Here is a 19917-nt window from a genome sequence, read left to right on the forward strand (position 1 = left end):
CAAAAAAAAAAAAAAAAAAAAAAAAGAAAGCAAGCAGAAGGAAGGAAATAATGATTAGAGTGGAAAGAAATGAAATAGAGTCTAGAAACAAAATAGGGAAAGCATATGAACTCCCAATATTTTCCTATGAAAATATCAACAAAATAGACAAAGCTTTAGCTAGAAGGACCAAGAAAAAAAGAGGAAATAAAGACATCAATTCTGACCTTCAGAAAGAAAAAGGATTATGAGGACATACCATCTGAAGCCATATGTTAACAAATTACATAATCTCAATGAAACAGACAAATTCCTAGAAAGACACAAACTACCGAAACCAACTCAAAAAGAAAGAGAACATCTTAATAGACCTATTACAAACAAATATATCAAATTAGTAAGTACAAAACTTCCTACAAAGTATGGGTGCTTAGCTCGTGGTGCATGGGCATATGGCTCGTGCCTGTATTCCCAGCTACTTGGGAGGCTGAGGCAGAAGGATTGCATGAGCCCCAGAGTTTGAGACCAGCTTGGGTAATATCTTTAGACCCTGTCTCAAACGAACAAACAAACAAATAAACAAACGTTCCCACATAGTAGTAAAGCCCATGCACAGATGGGTTAACTGGTTAATTCTACAAAACATTTAAAGAGGAATTAATACTAACTCTTCACAATCTCTTCCAAAAAAGAGAAGGGAACACTTCCCAACTCATTCTATGAGGCCAATATTACCCAGATACAAAATCAGACAAAGATGTTACTAGAAAACTACAGTTCAATATCCTTTATGCATATAGATGCAAAAATCCTCCACGAAATGCTAGAAAACCAAATTCAGTGATATACTAAAATGATTATACAACATGAAGTGGAACTTACTCCAGAAATTCAAGGCTGTTTTAACATCTGAACATCAATTAATGTAATACACTACAGCAATATAATAAAAGTTAAAAAAACACATCATCTTAATAGATACAGAAAAAAAAGGTAACAAAAATTCAACACATCTTCATGATAAAAACACTCAACAAACTAGGAACAGAAAGGAACCTCCTCAATCTAATAAATGTTAAGATTTTTCCCTACAACAACCCACAGCTAACATCATAATGAGTGGTTGAAGACTGAAGCTTTCCCCCTGAAGATCAGAATAAGACAAGGATGCCCACGCTTATCACTTCTATTCAACATTTTACAGGAGGCTTGAGCCAGGGAGATTAAGTAAGAAAAGAAATAAAAGGCATCCAGATTGGAATGGAAGAAGTAAAAACTATGTGCAGATGACATGATCTTGTATGTAGAAAGTTCTAAGGAATTCACTAACAAGCAACTACAACTAATAAATGAGTTCAGTAAAGTTTCATGATATAAGATCAATAACAAAAATCAATTATATTTTACTTGAGTAGACATTTCACCAAAGATGATATACAAACAGCCACCACACACATGTGAAGATGCTCAACATCACTAATCATCATGGAAATGCGAATCAAACCACAATGAGCTATCACCTCACACCTGTTAGGATGCCCATGGTTAAAAACACCCAAAGATAACACGTATTGGTGAGAATGTGAAGAAATTAGGACCCTTATACACCGTTGCTGGGAATGTAAAATGGTACAGCCACTATAGAACACATTATGGAGGTTCCTCAAAAATTAAAAATAGAACTACCATATAATTCAGCAATCTCACTTCTGGATATGTATCCAAAAGAATTGAAATCAGAATCTTGAAGAGACATTTGCATGCCCATGTTCAATGCAGCATTATTCACAATAGTCAAGATATGAAAACAACCTAAATGTATATCAACAACTGAATGGCAAAAGAAAATGTGGTAATACATAAAATGGAATATTATTCAGCCTTTAAAAAAGGAAATTTTGCAAAGTATGACAGTGTAGATGAACCTGGAGGACACTATGCTATGAGAAATAAGCCAGTCACAAAAGAACAAATTCTGTATGATTCCAGTTGTGTAATGTATCTGAAACAGCCAGATTCTTAGAAGCAGAGAGTAGAATGGTAGTTGTCAGGGGCTAGGTAGAGGGGAAAATGGGAACTTGCTATTCAATGAGTATAAAGTTTCAGTTATGTAAGATGAAAATATTCTAGAGATCTACTGTACAACATCAAGCCTATAGTTAATGATACTGTATTGTACACTTAAAAAAACTTTTAGAGTAGATCTCATGTTACATGTCTTACTATAATAAAAAAATCAATTGAATTTGTAAACAACAGCAATCAACAATATTAAAATAAAATTAAGAAAACAATTCCATTTAAAATAACATTAAGAATAAAAAAATATGTAGGAATAAATGTAACAAAAGAAGTCCAAAACAAATACTCTGAAAACTATAAAACATGTTGAAAGAAATTAAAGACCTAAATAAATTGAAATATAGTCCCATGTTCATGGGTAAGAAGACTTAACATTATCAAGATGGCAATATTTCAAAAACTGATCTACAGACTGAACACAATCTCTATCAACATACCAGCTGGGATCTTTGCAGAAATTCACAAGCTGATCCTAACATTCATATTTAAAAAGAAGACTGAAGTTGGAGAGCTCACACTTCCTGATTTCAAAATTTGCTCTAAAGCTATCAAAACTACAAAACTATCAAAACTGTGTCATACTGGTATAGAATAGACATGTAGATCTATGGAATCGAACAGGGAGTTCAAAAATAAACCGTTGTATTTTGGTCAATTAATTTTCAACAAGGATGCCAAGATAATTAAATGAGGGAAAAATAGCCTTTTCAACAAATGGTGCTGGAACAGTGACATCTACATGCAAAAGAATGAAGTTGAACTCTCTACCTTATACCACACACAAAAATTAAGCCCACTGTGCAGAAAAGAGTTAAGACAGTAGGCCAGAACTGCTATTCTTGGAAAGGCCTGCTTACAAGGTTGGCCCTTGGCTGGCATTTGGAAACTTAGAAACTTGGATTCTGGGAGAGTTCTCACCATTCCCAGAACTAATAACAGTGACTTACCACACCTAAACTCTACAAACGCTATGGTTTACATTGAACGTTTGCTTTCTTTCTGGGAGTGCAGAGTTTTGGTACATGCCAGACAGAGGTTGTTTATGGACCAGCCCTCAACAAGAACAATGGGTGCTGAGTCTTTAATGAGCTTCCTTGGTTGGCAGTGACATCTTGTCACAACTCATTGCTGGGTGACTCCACTGACAGAGTACTCTGGAAGCTTGTGTCTGTTTTCCCTAGACTTTGACCAATGACTCTTTTACATCTTTTTTTAACTTTTGTAGGTACGTAGTAGGTTTATATATTTATGAGGCATGAGACACTTTATTACAGGCATACAATGCATAATAACCACATCAGGGTAAATGGGGTATCCATTATCTCAAGCATTTATCCTTCCGTTGTGTTACAAACAACCTAATTACACTTTTTATTATTTTAAAATGTACAATAAATTATTGTTGACTGTAGTTTGCACTATGCCCAATGCATCTTGTACCCTTTTGGTGTAATAAACCGTAGCAGTGAGTATGACTATATGCTGAGTCCTATGAGTCCTCCTAGTGAATCATTAAATCTGAGGGTGATCTTGGGGACCCCTCCATACATAATCATAGACCTAAATAAAACAGCTAACTCTATAAAACCCTTAGAACACAAATAGGAATAAATCTTTGTGACCTTGGATTAGGCAAAGCCTTCTTAGATATGACACCAAAAACATCATGAGTAACAAAAGAAAAATAGACAAACTGGACTTTGTCCAAATTAAAAACTTTTGTTGTTCAAAGAATACCATTAAGAGAGTAAAAAGACAACCCACGGGATGGGAGAAAATATTTGCAAATTACATATCTTAAAAGGGACTTGTATCCAGAATATATAAAGAATCCTTGCAACTCAACAATAAAAAGACAAAAAAAAAATTAAAATAGGCACAAATGTGAACTGACATTTCTCTAAATAAGATAAACAAATGGCCACTGGGCACGAGAAAAGATGCTCATTATCATTAGCTATTAGGGAAATGCAAATCAAAACCACAATGAGATACCAGTTCACACCCACCAGGATGGCTATAATGAAAAAGATAGACAATTGTAAGGGTTGGTGAAGATGTGAAGAAACTGGAACTCTCATACATTGCTGGTGGGAATGTAAAATGGTACAGCCAGTTTGGACATGTCTGGCAGTTCTTCAGAATGCAAAACATAGTTACCATATGACCCAGCACTTCCACTCCTAGATATATATCCAAAAGAAGTGAAAACATTTGTCCATACAAAAACTTGTACATGAAGGTTCATTGTAGAATTATTCATAGTAGCCAAAAAGTGGAAACAATCCAGGTGTCCATCAACGGATGAATGGATAAATGTGGTACATTAATTTAATAGGATATTATTCACCAATGAAAAAAATAAACTTTTGATACATACTAAAACATAATGAACCTTGAAACAATTATACTAAGTAAAGGATAAAATACATTGGGCAAAGTGGTTAACAGTTTAAATTCAGAAATAAATATAAGATAGAAGATAACATAAATACTTTCTGAGAAAATAACTTCTCACATTTTAATTTGGGCCAAATGCCTAAATCACCAACCAATGCAATGTAAAAGAGAAAAGAGCCCCCAAACATTTCTGTTGGCAAGTGATTATCGCACTGATCTGTTGAGTAGATGAACTGCCATTTAATTCATCTTCACTGTCTTGTTTATACCACCAAGATTCTAGGCTGTTGATTGTGAGGTCAAACCAGAAAGGGTATAGATCTGATAAAGTACAATTCAGACTGTTTTCCAAAGCCAAATATCAATCATTTTGAGTTTTTAAATTTTCTTCTATGCCCCTGTCCTATATTAATGTGGATATGATAGAGTTGGCCAAGTCTTATTAGTTCATTACAGGGTATTTGATTAAGGTTAACCAAAATACTAATATTGTTTCCAACAATTTTCCATTTTTTGTTTGGTTATTGTCTAGCCTAAATCTCTTCAGCCTGAGAAATCTGAAATCATAGGCCATTATGAGTCTTTGATTTAAACCAAATAAATTTAATTAGAGGTCAGTCTTCCTAAATTGTAAGCTTCATGAGGGCAAGGACCACATCCATTTTGTTCACAGTACCTGGCACAAAACTGGCACTCAATATTTACTAAATGAATTCATAATCAGAAGAATAGCTAACCCAGTGGTTTTCAAACTTAAAAATTCATCAGAATCATATAAATAAAACTGATTACTGGGCCTTATCCCCAGTCTTTCTGACTCAGTGTACTCAGGGTGGGACCAAGAATTTATACTTAACTAATAATTGAATTTTGTTTTCTGAAATCGAAAAGAGGTTGGAGTTGAACTCCCTTCCCTACTTTATTGGAAAATAAATGAAAATATTCACCCCCATATATGAAATTGCTGTATACTTACTTTAATTCTTGATTAATTTTGTTTTTCTTTTTAGTCAACCAGTATATGCCATGATTTATATAAGAGCATATTCAAAGCACATGTGAATGGCATATATGAGAAGATCACAGCAGTTACCAGAAAAGATGGTGACATTAAATCTATACCGAGGGGATGACCACCATTGGACTATGAGAACAAATTGAGAAAATAAAATTTTAAAACTATGAGGCCAGGAAACAATTATTTGTACTTTTACGTCACTAGTGGAGTAAAAATACAGACTATTTCAGTATGTAGTCAGCACAAAATCATTAAAAAGCTGATGAAATAGCTTTACTCTAGAAGCCATGGTGAAGGGAAAAGAAATAAAAATACCCTTATAATGCTTTTTTTCCATAGTAAGAAAAGAGGGCATTTTCGAGTGATAGGGAAAAAATGGCTTAGAACAATACAAAATACCAGATAGGCAGGTGAGGATGGAAGTTAATATTTAGAAATAAGAAAGTAATGCAAATTTAGGACTCTCAATCCTCTAAATTATAGTCCTAGTGATTTTGTCTCCCTTGAAAACCTGTAGGTAGTGAATGTGTAGAAAAAACTTAAATGATGTAGTTGAGTAGGTCAAGTCTCAACATCATATTAATCTAGCTGGGAACATGTACTTCAAGTTGTAAATACATAATGAACTTAAAAGTAATACTGAGTGACAATCAACAATTATAAAATGTTTATCCAATAACTCTCAACCAAATCAAAGATTATTTACTAATAATGCCAGTGTAACTAACTATTCAGTACTGAATGTAGTTCTTTCACGTTTCAAATAGGAAAATGTTCAGATTATTCAAATTATTTGAGAACACTGTGAAGTGAACACAAGGCCCTTTCTTATTCCATTTTCATACTTATTCTTGCACAAATATAAACGCCATAGGGTATTTGATGGGTGTACTCAAGTTACCTCAGATTAAGCTTCAAGCATTGGCTCATTGTCTTTCTAAAGGGTTTCTAATTTCTTTTTAAAAAAACCAAATAGTAAGGTGGTGTCATGCCTTAGTCCCAAGCCATTCTGGAAACTGAGGTAGAAGGAGTGCATGAATCCAAGATTTTGTGCCTGTGAATAGCCACTGCATTCCAGCCTGGACAACACAGTGAGACCCCAGTGCTAAAAAACTTTAAAAAAAGAAACAAAAACTAAAAATAAAACTCCAAATTTCCATTTCACCTCTCCTCTTCTGGAGGTGTTTCTATACTGCAAGCTATCATAATTCTATTCTAAAAATAGGAGGAGTAGTTTTAAGTAGTTTTAAACTTTTCATAAAATGTGCTTCTAGGAGAGGCCAAACCAGTAATTTCTCAACTTGGAGATCTTGAAACCACATGACTTCCTAGAGTTTTAAAAATAAGCTATGGAAGATTTTGTTAACTATTTCCTTGTATAATGCAACCACTCTCTATTCTCACCTGCAGGAAAAATTAAGAGACTACAACATGGTATTTAGTGACTCCCACTATCTCCCAGACTGATTTAGATGTTTCTCCCTCTACGTGTCCACAACACCTTTTGTATATCTTGTTAAAGAAAAAATTATTCAGTGATACTTGTTAAAGCACAGTAAGGAAGACTTTATTCAGGACCATTGTTAATAGGTGCAGAACCACTGCAACGAGATCTTGCAGTAAGGGAGAAAGATTGGGCTCCCCTCTGAATATAACATAAGCAAGTGGGAATTTATAGCCAAGGGGTGGAAAATTACTGAGAGAGAAACATCAGAGGTAGAGAGGATTCTGGCTAAACCATTCTAACAGGATTTTTGCTGAAGACAGGCCAGGGTGACTGGACATCACCTGAGGGTGGTAGAAGATGGGGAGCCTGATCACATATCAAGGATGATAAGATATTGAGGATAGGGGTTTCTGGCTAAACTGACTTAGCAGGGTTCTCTTGCTAAAGCTGGATTTTACAAGAAAGCGCACAAATGGGCCTAGGAAAAGGTTCAGAAGCCAACCTAAACTCTGGCCAAGCAAAAACTCTTTGCTTGAAGTCTACATCTTGTTTTATAAAGAAAATTAATTCCAAAATTACATCAGTCCTAATAACAGAATCCAAAATTACATCAGTCCTAATAACATAAACTCAGGGTTTCAAGTTCTTGTTATCAGATGCAAGTTACTTTCCTTCTAAAATTAGCAAATTACTTTGGTCCAGAAAAAGGAAAGCTGTCTGCAAAATGACTGTTATAAAGGCAATTCAAACAATCTACTCCAAGACTTGTTATCTTATTTGTAAAAAGGCCATGAGCTCATGCATGTTATATAGAACTCAAGGTAAGTTAAACCATGTTAAATGATCCCTAGTTGTTTCACCTGACTCTCAGCTGAGATTGACAGTCTACGAAATTCCACCTGAAAAATAAATGGCTCAAATTAAACTCAGAATGTGAAACAAAATAAATGACCCAACAAAGTCTGATTCCAAAAGAATGTTCTTAAACGTGGCAATATCCCAGCTAATCTCCCAAGTAGTATCTTACCTGCTTTATCTCACTTTTTAACTGCATGATCCCAGTTCGTTCTGTTTTGGTTGCTCCAACAGCACCAATCTCGTGGATAGAAATAGCAGGACTGACATTTGAATCAGTGGGACGAACTACATAGTATGAGAGATTACAGAGAAAGAGAGAGGATAATAAGGTTCAATTTCTTCCCCATCACATTAAAAAAAAAAAAACTTTCATATATATCCTTATTTTTAACTTAATTTTAAAACGATAACCTTGCTATTTGAAATGTGGTCCATGGACAAGCAGCATCAGTACCACCTAGGAGCTTGTTAGCAGAATCTCAGGTCCCACCCCAGATCTACTGAATCAAAATGTGCATTTTAGCAAGATCCCCCGCTTGAAACACACTGCTTTTTAACCTTCTTTTACCACTCTAAGGTCTGACATCCATCCATCTGACCGCATATATCTACTTACCCTAACCCTGAAAGTTGAGCATGAGAGATGACCGCTTTTCATTGGCTCTGCTGCTTTAGGTATGCAATGCCAAATCCAACCAAAACCACAAATGCAGGTGGACTATTAATTTGTAAGTTTGAAGTTGAAAGGGTTATATTAGAAGTACCGTAAGCAGCTACACACATAATACAATACTGTAAGAGCTACTGGATTATTGCCAATTAGAATATAAGAAAGTTTCAGATGATATGGGTTGCTAGTTGTCCTAAAGTGGAGACTTAAGATAATGTGAGGGAATGCATTAAACAGTTAAAAATGAAACATGATAATAATCAATCCACTTAGTTGATATATCATTTAAGGAAAAATACAGTGGTTTCCAAATCTTGCTCCAGAAGACAGCTTGGTTTCTGTTTTATATATTGGAGTTTATTTATTTGGGGCAAAAGGTTCCTGTGATGAAGGAAAAACATTTTAAAACCAATGAGACACTTAAACCAAACAGTATGAAATGAAAATGCAGTTATTCAATCTCACCGCTTCGTTCCACTCCAAACTCCTTGCCGCTGAGAATGTGATGCAGGAGATTCTTCATGGCCGAAGGACTGAGATTCATCAGGCCCTCCGTGGCTTCCTCAGCTAGTCAGCAGAAATGTTAGAACAGAAGGACTTCTAATTTGCCTGCCATGCCCTCTCTATACTTTCTCTATTTCTTTTCTTGCTTAGAATTTCTGAGTCACTTGATTGGAAGAACAGAATTACAAAATAAATTGCTAGCACCCTACTGCTTAGGTATTCTTCCTTCCACAGATACTTAATTATTTAAGGACTGACTATCCAATTTGTGGATTAGCGAGGTAACTGATTTTTTTCTTCGCCCTGCTTCCACACCATTAGGATACTTAGTAAAATCTTTATTTGAAGGTGAGAAGAATGAAAGAATAACAATGGAACTGGAGGTCATTCAGAGAAAGGCAATGAATGTATATATGCAGATATGCTAAAATAATTTAAACTTCTCAGCCTAGAAATAATAGAGACTTAAGAGATATAGATTTGAATCCATGAAATTATGAATATAAGAGGATAACCTGAACATGTTAATCAACCTCATACATTTATTAAAAGTTGACTACGTGCAGGTCATCATTTTAAGTAACATTAGTACAAGCAGGTATGTGACATGATACCTAATCTTGAGAGGCTGACTATCTCTTTGGGAGTGATGGAACATGTAAACATGATAAACAATAAAACATTGCATATTCTATGTGCCAAATGAGAGGTATAGACAATAATTGCCTTTGAAATCAATGGAGACATCACTCTCCAAGGACTGGAACTGACAAAATTAGTGGGAAGTACTGTGGGAGTAGAAGATAAAGGTCAGACTGTTGAAGGTATTAAATATCAGACCCAGGGATCTTGACTTTATCCTAGAAGGAATAAAGAGCCATGGTTTTCATGAATCCACAGGAAAACAAGAAATATAACAGGCAATTAAGGAAAAGTGAATATTCAGGGGCTTATCCCTTATTAAGGTTTATTATTGAGCAATCACACCCTCTCGCAAAACATCCCTTGATACCACAACTAGAGAATACTATATAATGTTTATCTATAACAATGTACTGAACTGGAAATCATTTGCAATCAGGTGGACTCAGACTCAAATTCCACTATTTACTAGCTATGTTACTTTGGGGATGTTAGGTAACCTTGAGTTTCAGTTTCTTTATTGGTAAAAGTGACACAATACTACCTTCTTCTCCAGAGGATTCTTGTAAGGATTAAATGATACAATATCTGTAAACTTAAAGCAAAAAGCACAGTGTCTGGAATATGGTAGGTATAAAATAACTGCTAGCTCTCTTCTGTCAAAGGGTTACTTAAATATAAATTATCTTATGTGTTTGAGTTCGGTTCGACTCAAACTGATAAATTTAGCTACTTGTTAACAGCTCGATTACGAGCCTTTTGGGGGAAATTTAACAGAAAGAACGGCTAAAATTGAGTTTTACAACTTTGATTTTATTTTTCTGTACCTCCCTATCTGTATTATTTTGCAATTCTTGTTGAAATCAAACAAATACTAATGGAATAAGGAGTCATGCCATAGGGGTCCATTTTTCCCCTTCACACTTTATACCATTTTGCCCTACAGCTTTTACAGGCCCCAACTATTCTTCTAACTAAAACTTTTATCTTGCCAAATACACCTATAGTTAATTTCAAAGAAAGTCTTGTCAGATAGATGTTAATGAAAATGTCATCTTCCTTTATTCAATCATGATGGTGACTAGACAGAATACTGACACCATGATCCACTGGTGTTGTGACTCATTCTTGGTGTACAGATGCTCCACTGCCTAAATCTGAACCCAACCCAATCTGTCACACTCAAGTACTCTCCAGAGTTAGAGAAATGAAGTTAGCAAAGAGTGATAAGTTAAGAAGGATTTGGAGTGGAGTCCCCAGGAGATGGCATTCGGAATCTGCAGAACTGATACACAAATGTGTCATCATATCAGCTCCTTGACTTGCATAAATAGTGACTAACAGGGGAACAAGGCTGCCATATCCAGCTTGAGCTATGGATAAAAATGTTTTAGCTTTCTTTCTTTCTTGATTCCGAACTCTATAAACCTACATCAAAAGTGAATTCTACCTAAAACAGTTACTGAATTAAGTACCTGAGCATCGAAGGGAGTGGGCCAGTTCTGTTGCCATAACTTGTATGATCAGACCAATTCGAAGTCGAAACATTTCAGCAAAGAGGCCAGGCTGGGTTCGAATATACATGGCTAGATATACCATTATTTCCTGCACACAGAGTAGATATAGACAAAAATAATGGCCCAGGTCTCACAACGCCTATTTTGTTGTCTTTGGAAATTGCTAGATCAATTGAAAACAAACTTTAAAATATCAATCACCAGATTAGCCTTTACAATTCTTCTCACCTGTGTAAGGATTGAAATGCTCATATCCCCTTCACTGGCTTCATCTATCAGCTGAGTGAGCACCTCATAGGGCAGAGGTCTGAGGAAGAAGACAGTGAAGAAAGACAATATTCTACAACCACTTAATCTTAAATATGCTGAAAAAATGAAGCAGCTTTATCCAAGTCCACATCACTGCCTCAACATTTCATCATGACCAATAGCATTCTGATTCTTTCAAACTTCAGAGCTCTTTCATTGCCTCCTGAAACCACTGTGGCCCATATCAACTTAGAGGAGCTCTGCTCTCCTCTCTCTAAACCTGGATTCTCTTCCTCCTTCAAAATTTATTTTAAACTCACACCATGATGTCCTTCTAGACTAGTCTTTCATAGTTAGCTTTGAACATTTGACAAGTAACTATTATGACTACAAAGTACTAAATTAACTTTAAGCTGTGCTTTTTTTGGTAATACACAATATTTCTACATATTTACGGGGTACATGTGATGTTTTGTTACATACATAGGATGTGTAATGATCAAGTCAGGGTACTTATGGTGTCCATCACCTTGAGTATTTACCATTTATTTTAGCTGGGAACATTTCAAGTCCTCTCTTCTAGTTATTTTGAAATATACAATACATTGTTGTTAACAATAGTCACCCTACTCTGCTACTGAACATTAGAATGTATTCCTTCTTTAATCAACATCTCTTCAGCATCCCACCCCCACAATGGAATACTAGCTGTGCCTTTTTGAAACCATTTTATTATTTTACAATCACAGTTGATAGAGTTGTTTGATTTTCTAGTTTCAATTCACATACGAGCGCACACACACACACACACACACAGGTATACACCCATCCTCCCACACTTCTGATTCTCCTGCTGACACAAAGTACTCTGGGGCATGAACCATGCCATCATCTTCTTTGGATTGCCTACAGTGTCACAAAACTGATACAAAAAAGATTATTTTTCCAGAAGCAAGATTTTATGGGTTAAATTGTGTCCTCGCCTCAAATTCTTTTCTTTAAATTTTTTTAATTTTTAATTTTTGTGGGTATATAATAGGTGTATATATTTCTGGGGTGCATGAGATATTTTGATACAGGCATTTGACATATAATAATCAAATCAGGGTAAATGGTGTATCTATCTCATCAAGCATTTATCTTTTGTGTTACAAACAATCCAATTACACTCTTGCAGTTATTTTTAAATGCACAATTAAATTATTTTGACCATAGTCTCCCTATTGTGCTATCAAATACGAGATCTTATTCATTCTCTCCAACTACTTTTTGTACCCATTAACCATCCCCACCCCCAACCCATAACCCCTGCTACCCTTCCCAGTCTTTTAGTAACCATCATTCTACTTTCTATCTCCATGAGTTCAATTGTTTTGATTTTTAGTTCCCACAAATCAGTGAGAACATGTGAACTTTGTCTTTCTGTGTCTGGCTTATTTCACTTAACAAAATGACCTCCAGTTCCATCCATGTTGTTACAAATGACAGGATCTCATTCTTTTTTGTGTCTGAATAGTACTCCCTTTTGTATATGTACCATATTTTCTTGATCTATTCATCTACTGATGGACACTTAGGTTGCTTCCAAATCTTGGCTATTGTGAATACAGATGAAATAAATGCAGGAGTGCAGATATCTCATCAATGTACTGATTTCCTTTCTTTTGGGTATATACCTAGCAGTGGGATTGCTGGATCGTATGGCAGCTCTATTTTTAGCTTTTTCTCAGGAACCTCCAAACTGTTCACCGTAGTAGTTGTACTAATTTACATTCTTACCAACAATACATGAGGGTTCCCTTTTCTCCACATCCTTGCCAGCATTTGTTATTGCCTGCCTTTTGGATAAAAGCCATTTTAACTGGGGTGATATGATACTTCATTGTAGTTTTGATTTGCATTTTTCTGATGATCAATGATGTTGAGCATCTTTTCATATGTCTGTTTGTCATTTGTATGTCTTCTTTTGAGAAATGTCTATTCAGACTATTTGCCCATTTTTAAAGCAGACTATTAGATTTCTTTTCCTATAGAATTGTTTGAGCTCCTTATACATTCTGGTTATTAATCCCTTATCAGATGGGTAGTTGGCAAATATTTTCTCCAATTTCACCTTTCCAATTTGCTTTAAATGCCGAATGACTGACTGTAGAATGGTTGATGCTGAGTTCTTTGGCAGTTTCTCATGTAGTTGTGAGAGGATCAGCTTCAACGATAGCTCTCAATTGGTCATTGTCAACTTTCCACGGCTGGCCAGTATGCTCCTCATCTTCAAGGCTCTCGTTTCCTTTGCAAAACTTCTTCAAACACCACTGCACTGTACGTTTGTTAGCAGTTACTGGGCCAAATGCCAGGCCTATAATTGGGGACCTCAAGAACCTGCTTTGTGCTCTACCCCACTGTGGCCAACCTGGTACCTACGCTGTAAGACAAAGTCCCCTTTACTCTTCCATCTCCTTTTCTTGAGCATAAGGAGTCTCTCCATATACCCACCACAGCTAGGCATGTGTTTGGTCACACCTGGAACCAGAATGTCTCAGAGTCTCACTCAAGGCCCATGGCCATGTACTACCTGGTCACTGTGCTGACTGTTCAGGGCCCAAGGGCTCTTTAGTCAGTACGTGATAAATCCTGCCAAAACTGGGTCCTTCCCTTCAAAGTAGCAGGTTCCCTTCTGATGCAAGGTGTGTGCCAAAATGTCATCCAGGAGCTAGGGCCTGGAATGGGAGTCTGATGCCTCTGCCTGGTGCCCTATCCTACTGTGGCTGAGCTGGTATCCAACTTGCAAGATAAAGTCCTCTTTACTCTTTCCTCTCCTCTCAAGTGGAAGGAAGGATTCTCTCCCAGAGTTGTACTATCTGGAGTTGGAAGAGGGGTGGCACAAGCACTCCTTTGCCCAACCTAGCTGATATCTCACTAGGTCACATGTACCCCAAGTCCATTGGTTTCGAGTCCAGCACAACACAAGGATTTGCCCAGGAATTGCAGTCCTCGTGGCCTAGACTGCTTTTTGAGTCTATTTAGTACCCAGAGCACTTTAAGCCCGTGGTGGTGAAGTTTGCTGGAACTTATGCTTCTCTGAGCCTTCATATGGGAGCTTGAACTGGAACTCAAGGGTAACAGAAATCATGGACATAAACCAGGAAGGAAGTAGTATGCAGACATCAGCAAAAGTATCCCTTCTGTAGCCAATGTAGTAAAAAAAATTTGTAAATAAAAAACATGCTGTAGATAGAGTTTAACCGGGAAAAAATGAGGGAGAAATATTTACAAAAGTTTTTTTTACTACTTTGGCTACAGAAGTAGAACTGACAAGCAGGGGGGAATACCCTTTTTAAAAATTACTCTCTAGCAGAAAAACAGATTCTTCAGATCATTTATGAATGAAATTAGAATCTCTCTAAAAATATTTCTTGGAGATACATACTCTTTGTAAGATTTAAATTTTGGCACTGGTGTGATATGAAATTAAACACATTTACTGCAGATGAATTTTACTGGCATGGCCAGTGGCAAAAGGAAGACTCATGTATAAAGATTCAATTTTCCATCCCAGCCCCATCACTTGACTCACATCTCCCTCCAGGCCAAGCCTATCTTAGGGTACTCTTTCCAGTTGGAGGCTGTGGCAGACCTCAGACAGTGGCACTCTGATTACAGGGTTCCTGGAGGGGTGCTACCTCACATTGCTCTGTAAGTAGCCATTTTTCCTCTTTGACTATGACCTCCATCCCCTTTATTCTTCTTGAGCAGCATGGAGTTTCATGGTTAGCCCTGGCTCTAGCCACTTTCTTTCACTTCCTCTTTCCAGAGTATGGCTGACATTTTGTGGTTGCTAACTCAAGGTACCCTGTTTGTTTTGTTTTTTGAATGGCAGGCATGGAAAATCCAATAAGTAAAAAGAGTTTGAGTACTACTCTCTGTGAGTTTTCTCCTTCATTTACCCTTGCCCTATCATTACCAACATTCTTCCACTAAGTGTCTCTGATAGAGGTGAACATATGTGGGACATTATCATCCACTGACAGATTAGGGCAAGGGAATTCTAAGTCCACACCACTCCTTAAAGGCTCAGAGAAGCCTGATCAAATTCAGCCATACTCACGCAGAGATAGTCTTTTCTCGAGGTTCTGGAGGAAGTCCCACTGTCAAATGTTTCTGGTGGGAGAGAAGGTCTGTGCAGGCCTAACAAGAGATAGCATAATATTATCGTTTCTCTAACACCTCAGGTTTCCACAGCATTTCTCTTTTCAGCTTAGAAACCTTTGCTCCTCCTTAACATAATGACACACTGAACTCTCTTCCTCAGAAAATACCATGAAGATCAGAAAAGAAGGATTTCTAGGAAGAAACAATGAAGTCTTTTCATCTATCTCCTATAAGGCAGGAATTTTTTTGTTTGGTTGGTTTATGGATTTTCTTTCTTTTTAAAAAATTTGTTTAAATGTTTAAGTTTTTAATTTTTATGGATAAATAAGTTATACATATTTATGGAGTACATGTGATAGTTTCATACAAGCATACAACATGTAATGATCAAACCTGGGTAATTGAGACATCCATCACCTCAAATATTTATCATTTCTTTGTGATGGCAAGATTCCAAATCTACTCTTCTAGTTATTTTGAGATTTACAACAAATTATTGTTAACTATAGTCACCCTATTGTGACACTAAAGACTAGATCTTATTCCTTCAATCTAATTGTATTTTCGTGCCCATTAAGCAATCTTTCTTTGTCCCCCACTCCCGACTACCCTTCCCAGCTTCTGGTATCAATCATTCTACTCTCTACCTCTATGAGATCAACTTTTTAAGCTCGCACATATGAGTGAGAACATGTGGTATTTGTCTTTCTGTGCCTGGGTTATTTCACCTAACATAGTGCTCTCCAGTTCCATTCATGTTACTGTAAATGACAGGGTTTCACTCTTTTTAATGCAGAGTAATATCCAATTGTGTATATATACCACATTTTCTTCATCTATTCATTTTCTGATGGACATTTAGGTTTATTCCATACCTTTGCTATTGGGAATAGTGCCACAATAAACATGGGAATTGTAGATTATCTCTCGCATATACTGATTTCCTTTCTTTTTGATATATACCCAGTAGTTGGACTGCTGGATCCCATGGTAGTTCTACTTTTAGCAGTATATGCGAGAGTTTTTTGAGGCCGGGGTCTAGCTCTGTCGCCCAGGCTGGAGCGCAGTGGCCAGATCTCAGCTCACTGCAAGGTCCGCCTCCTGGGTTCACGCCATTCTCCTGCCTCAGCCTCCCGAGTAGCTGGGACTACAGGCGCCCGCCACCTCGCCCGGCTAGTTTTTTGTATTTTTTTAGTAGAGACGGGGTTTCACCGTGTTAGCCAGGATGGTCTCGATCTCCTGACCTCGTGATCCACCCGTCTCGGCCTCCCAAAGTGCTGGGATTACAGGCTTGAGCCACCGCGCCCGGCCTACTTTTAGTTTTTTGATGAACCTCCATACTGTTTTCCGTAAGTGGCTATACTAAGTTCCATTCCCACTAATGGTGTATGGACGTTTCCCTTTCTAGGAGGTAGGAACCTAGTGTAAATTCATTCTTAAGATATAGAATTCTTAATATCATTATAAAGATGTTATGGTTTATAAAATTTTATAAATCTACAATTCTTACTTGTCATTCACAAACAAAAAGAATTGAATATCAAATTTTATGTGGAAAAGACATCTCAAATGGTTAGAGGCTATGGTTGTTTTAAAAAACAATTATAGAAATCAATTTTTAAAAAGCACTCTTATTTAGATTTGGTATAAATTCAAGAATTTATAGTACCTCATCAAGTGCTTCCACTTTCTTCCTTAAGATCCCAGAAATGTATCGGATCAGGCCCCAGTGACGAATTTCTCCCACTTTGCCATACAGCTCGGTAAGAAGCTCTCTGACTGTAGCACTCCCTTCATTATACAATTCAGTGTTCCAGTCAGGTCCTCTAGAATTTTAAAGACGGGACTACATCAGTTGTAAGTAAAGCCTCTGGCAATCATCTTTTCTTTCAGTGTTATAATGAATATGCCTGTTTTTGATAAGTCTCTCTCACTAGGAAATCAATGCAATTTACTAAGAATTCTTATAAAACTATGATTAACAGTCAGCCCTGAAAGCCAGTACCTAGACAAGAATAAGTCTTAGTTTCAGCTGTGCTTTTGACAAAATGCATTCTTTTACCCTATTCATGGGCTTCAATATAGTTGAAATTAAAGACAAAGATTTAACAAAAGAATTATTTCAAAAACCACTGTAAGGAAAGTCATATGACAAATTACAAATGAGGAAAAAATGTTTGCAATTCATAGGATAATTTCCCTTACATATGAAGAACTCCAACATGTAGATTACAAAAATTAACAAAAGAAAACCTGGCAAAACAAATATTGCTGGCAAAACAAACAGATGGCTTTTAAAGATAGGAAAAGGTGCTCAACCTCACTCATAGAGAAACTTTAACTTAGCACTATGCCAAGATAACATTTTTAACCTATCAGATTGTCAAAAGCCCCTAAATTTGATAACACTGTTTTGGTGAGGCTTTGAGAAAACAGGCACCATCAATATGCTGCTGATCAGAATAAAAATTGGACAATTCCTCTGGAGAGCTATTTGTAAATATATATCAATAATGAAAATATTTAAAATCAGCCTGGCAATTCCTAACATGGTTAAATACAGAATACCATAGAATCCAGCATTTCCACTACTAGTTATACAGCCAATAGAAATAAAAACATATGTCCACATTAACTTGTACATGAATGTTTATACCAGTATTATTCATAATAGCCAAAAAGTAGAAAGAACCCAAATGTCCATCATCTGATGAATGGATAAATAAAATGTGTTATATTTATACAGGTTATAATATCTGGAAATAAAAGAATGAAGTACTGATACATGTTACAACACAGATGAACCTTGAAAATATTATGTTAAATGAAAGAAGCCTGTCATAAAGGACCACATATTGCAAGACTCAATTTACATAAAATGTCCCAAGCAAACAAATCTATACAGACAGAATGTAGATTAGTGGCTGCCTAGGGCTGGGGGGATGGAGGGATTGGGGGTTGACGGATAAAGGAAGTGGGGTTTCTTTTTGGGGTAATGAAAATGTTCTAAAATGAATAGTGGTGAAGAATGCACAACAATGTGAATACATTAAAAACCATTTAATTGTACAGTTAAAAAATACCTATTTTTTGATCTATCAATTCAAGTTCTGGTTTCCTTGCAGGATAAATTTCACACACGTGAAATGCTATGTGCCATGAGGCTATTTGCTATAGCATTTTTGTGACTGTGAATTCTGGCAACAATTCAAATGTTCATCAATAAGAGACTGGCTAAGTAAATTAGGATATATTCAAATAATGGAATGGCACACAATTATTAAGAAAATATGAAGTAGATCTAGACTGTGGTATTATATTTTCAACAATAGCTGCAACAATTTCCTATCTAACCTACTCTTCTTACAATGTGACTCTCACACTCCTCCCATGAAGAGATGGTTTCTGTGTTCCCTTCCCTTGAACCCAGGCATGCTTGTGATTAAGGCAAAAGTGACTTACATAATTTCTGAGGCTAGGCTATACAAAGTAATAGAGCTCCCAGCTGGGACGCTTACTAGTAGAACCTAGTCATCATGCTGTGAAGATGTGGGGAGACATATGAGGAGGTCATCTGCGGTATACCAGCTGTATATAACCTCAGCTGAGGTTCTAGCCAACAGCCAGTACCAAACCCTAGACATATGAGTGAGCAAGCATTGTGAAGATTCCAGCCCCAGACATTGTTGACCAAAACTAAATGAGAGATCCAGGTGAGAACTGCCTGGCTGAACACAGGCAAGTCCCAGAACTGTGAAAGATAATTTTAAAAATTTTAAATTTTCGTTATTTTAAGCTACTGAGTTTCAGAGTGATTTGTTATGAGGCAACAGATAATTGGAATATATATGTGTAGTGATTATCAAGATATATAGTTTTAGTGAAAGAAAGCAAGGTACAGAGCCGTCCATATACTATGCTACCTTTTGGATAAATAGGGGTAAAAGTATCCACATATATGTCTGTGTTTACCTACGTAACCATAAATGTCCATGGGAGGATACACACACACACACACACACACACACACACACACACACAACGACTGCTCATGAGAAGGGGAACTGGGTATCTGGGGGAACAGAGATGGGAGAAAGACATTTTACTCTTTCACTGTATATCCTTTCGTACTTAAAAATTTTTGAACCATGGGAATATATCTATTCAATATATTAAATTAAAAAAGCGAAATAAAATGTGCTATAGGAAGTCATTAATGGATGAAAAAATCAGTGAGCGAAAGTTTGAAGAGTAACAGTATATTTACATAGTCTTAAAGTACATCTCTACAAGATACTTTTTTAATTTCAAAAGGTGACATAATAACTTTATGGTGTAGGTACATGGAAGAATCTACCTTAACCAAATGATCAAACCAAGTGATCAAAGTTTATAGTATCAG

General features: G+C 36.4%; 1 protein-coding gene across 4 annotated transcripts in view; it reads right to left on the reverse strand.

Moving 5' to 3' along the window:
• PHKA1 (phosphorylase kinase regulatory subunit alpha 1) overlaps positions 1-19917 on the reverse strand; it is a 131437-nt gene that overhangs the window by 14896 nt on the left and 96624 nt on the right. For 2 of the 4 annotated variants that reach the window (XM_021932565.2, XM_021932563.2), the window contains 7 exons: positions 17185-17341; positions 15472-15551; positions 11346-11424; positions 11076-11205; positions 8920-9021; positions 7954-8069; positions 7787-7825 (listed from right to left, as the gene is read on the reverse strand). In XM_021932565.2, the coding sequence (XP_021788257.1) occupies positions 7787-7825; positions 7954-8069; positions 8920-9021; positions 11076-11205; positions 11346-11424; positions 15472-15551; positions 17185-17341 (703 nt within the window). The remainder of the gene's footprint in view (positions 1-7786; positions 7826-7953; positions 8070-8919; positions 9022-11075; positions 11206-11345; positions 11425-15471; positions 15552-17184; positions 17342-19917) is intronic. The other 2 variants (XM_021932566.2, XM_021932564.2) reach the window with 1 other exon arrangement.

Source organism: Papio anubis, chromosome X (assembly GCF_008728515.1).
Source record: "Papio anubis isolate 15944 chromosome X, Panubis1.0, whole genome shotgun sequence".
NCBI lineage: Eukaryota > Metazoa > Chordata > Mammalia > Primates > Cercopithecidae > Papio > Papio anubis.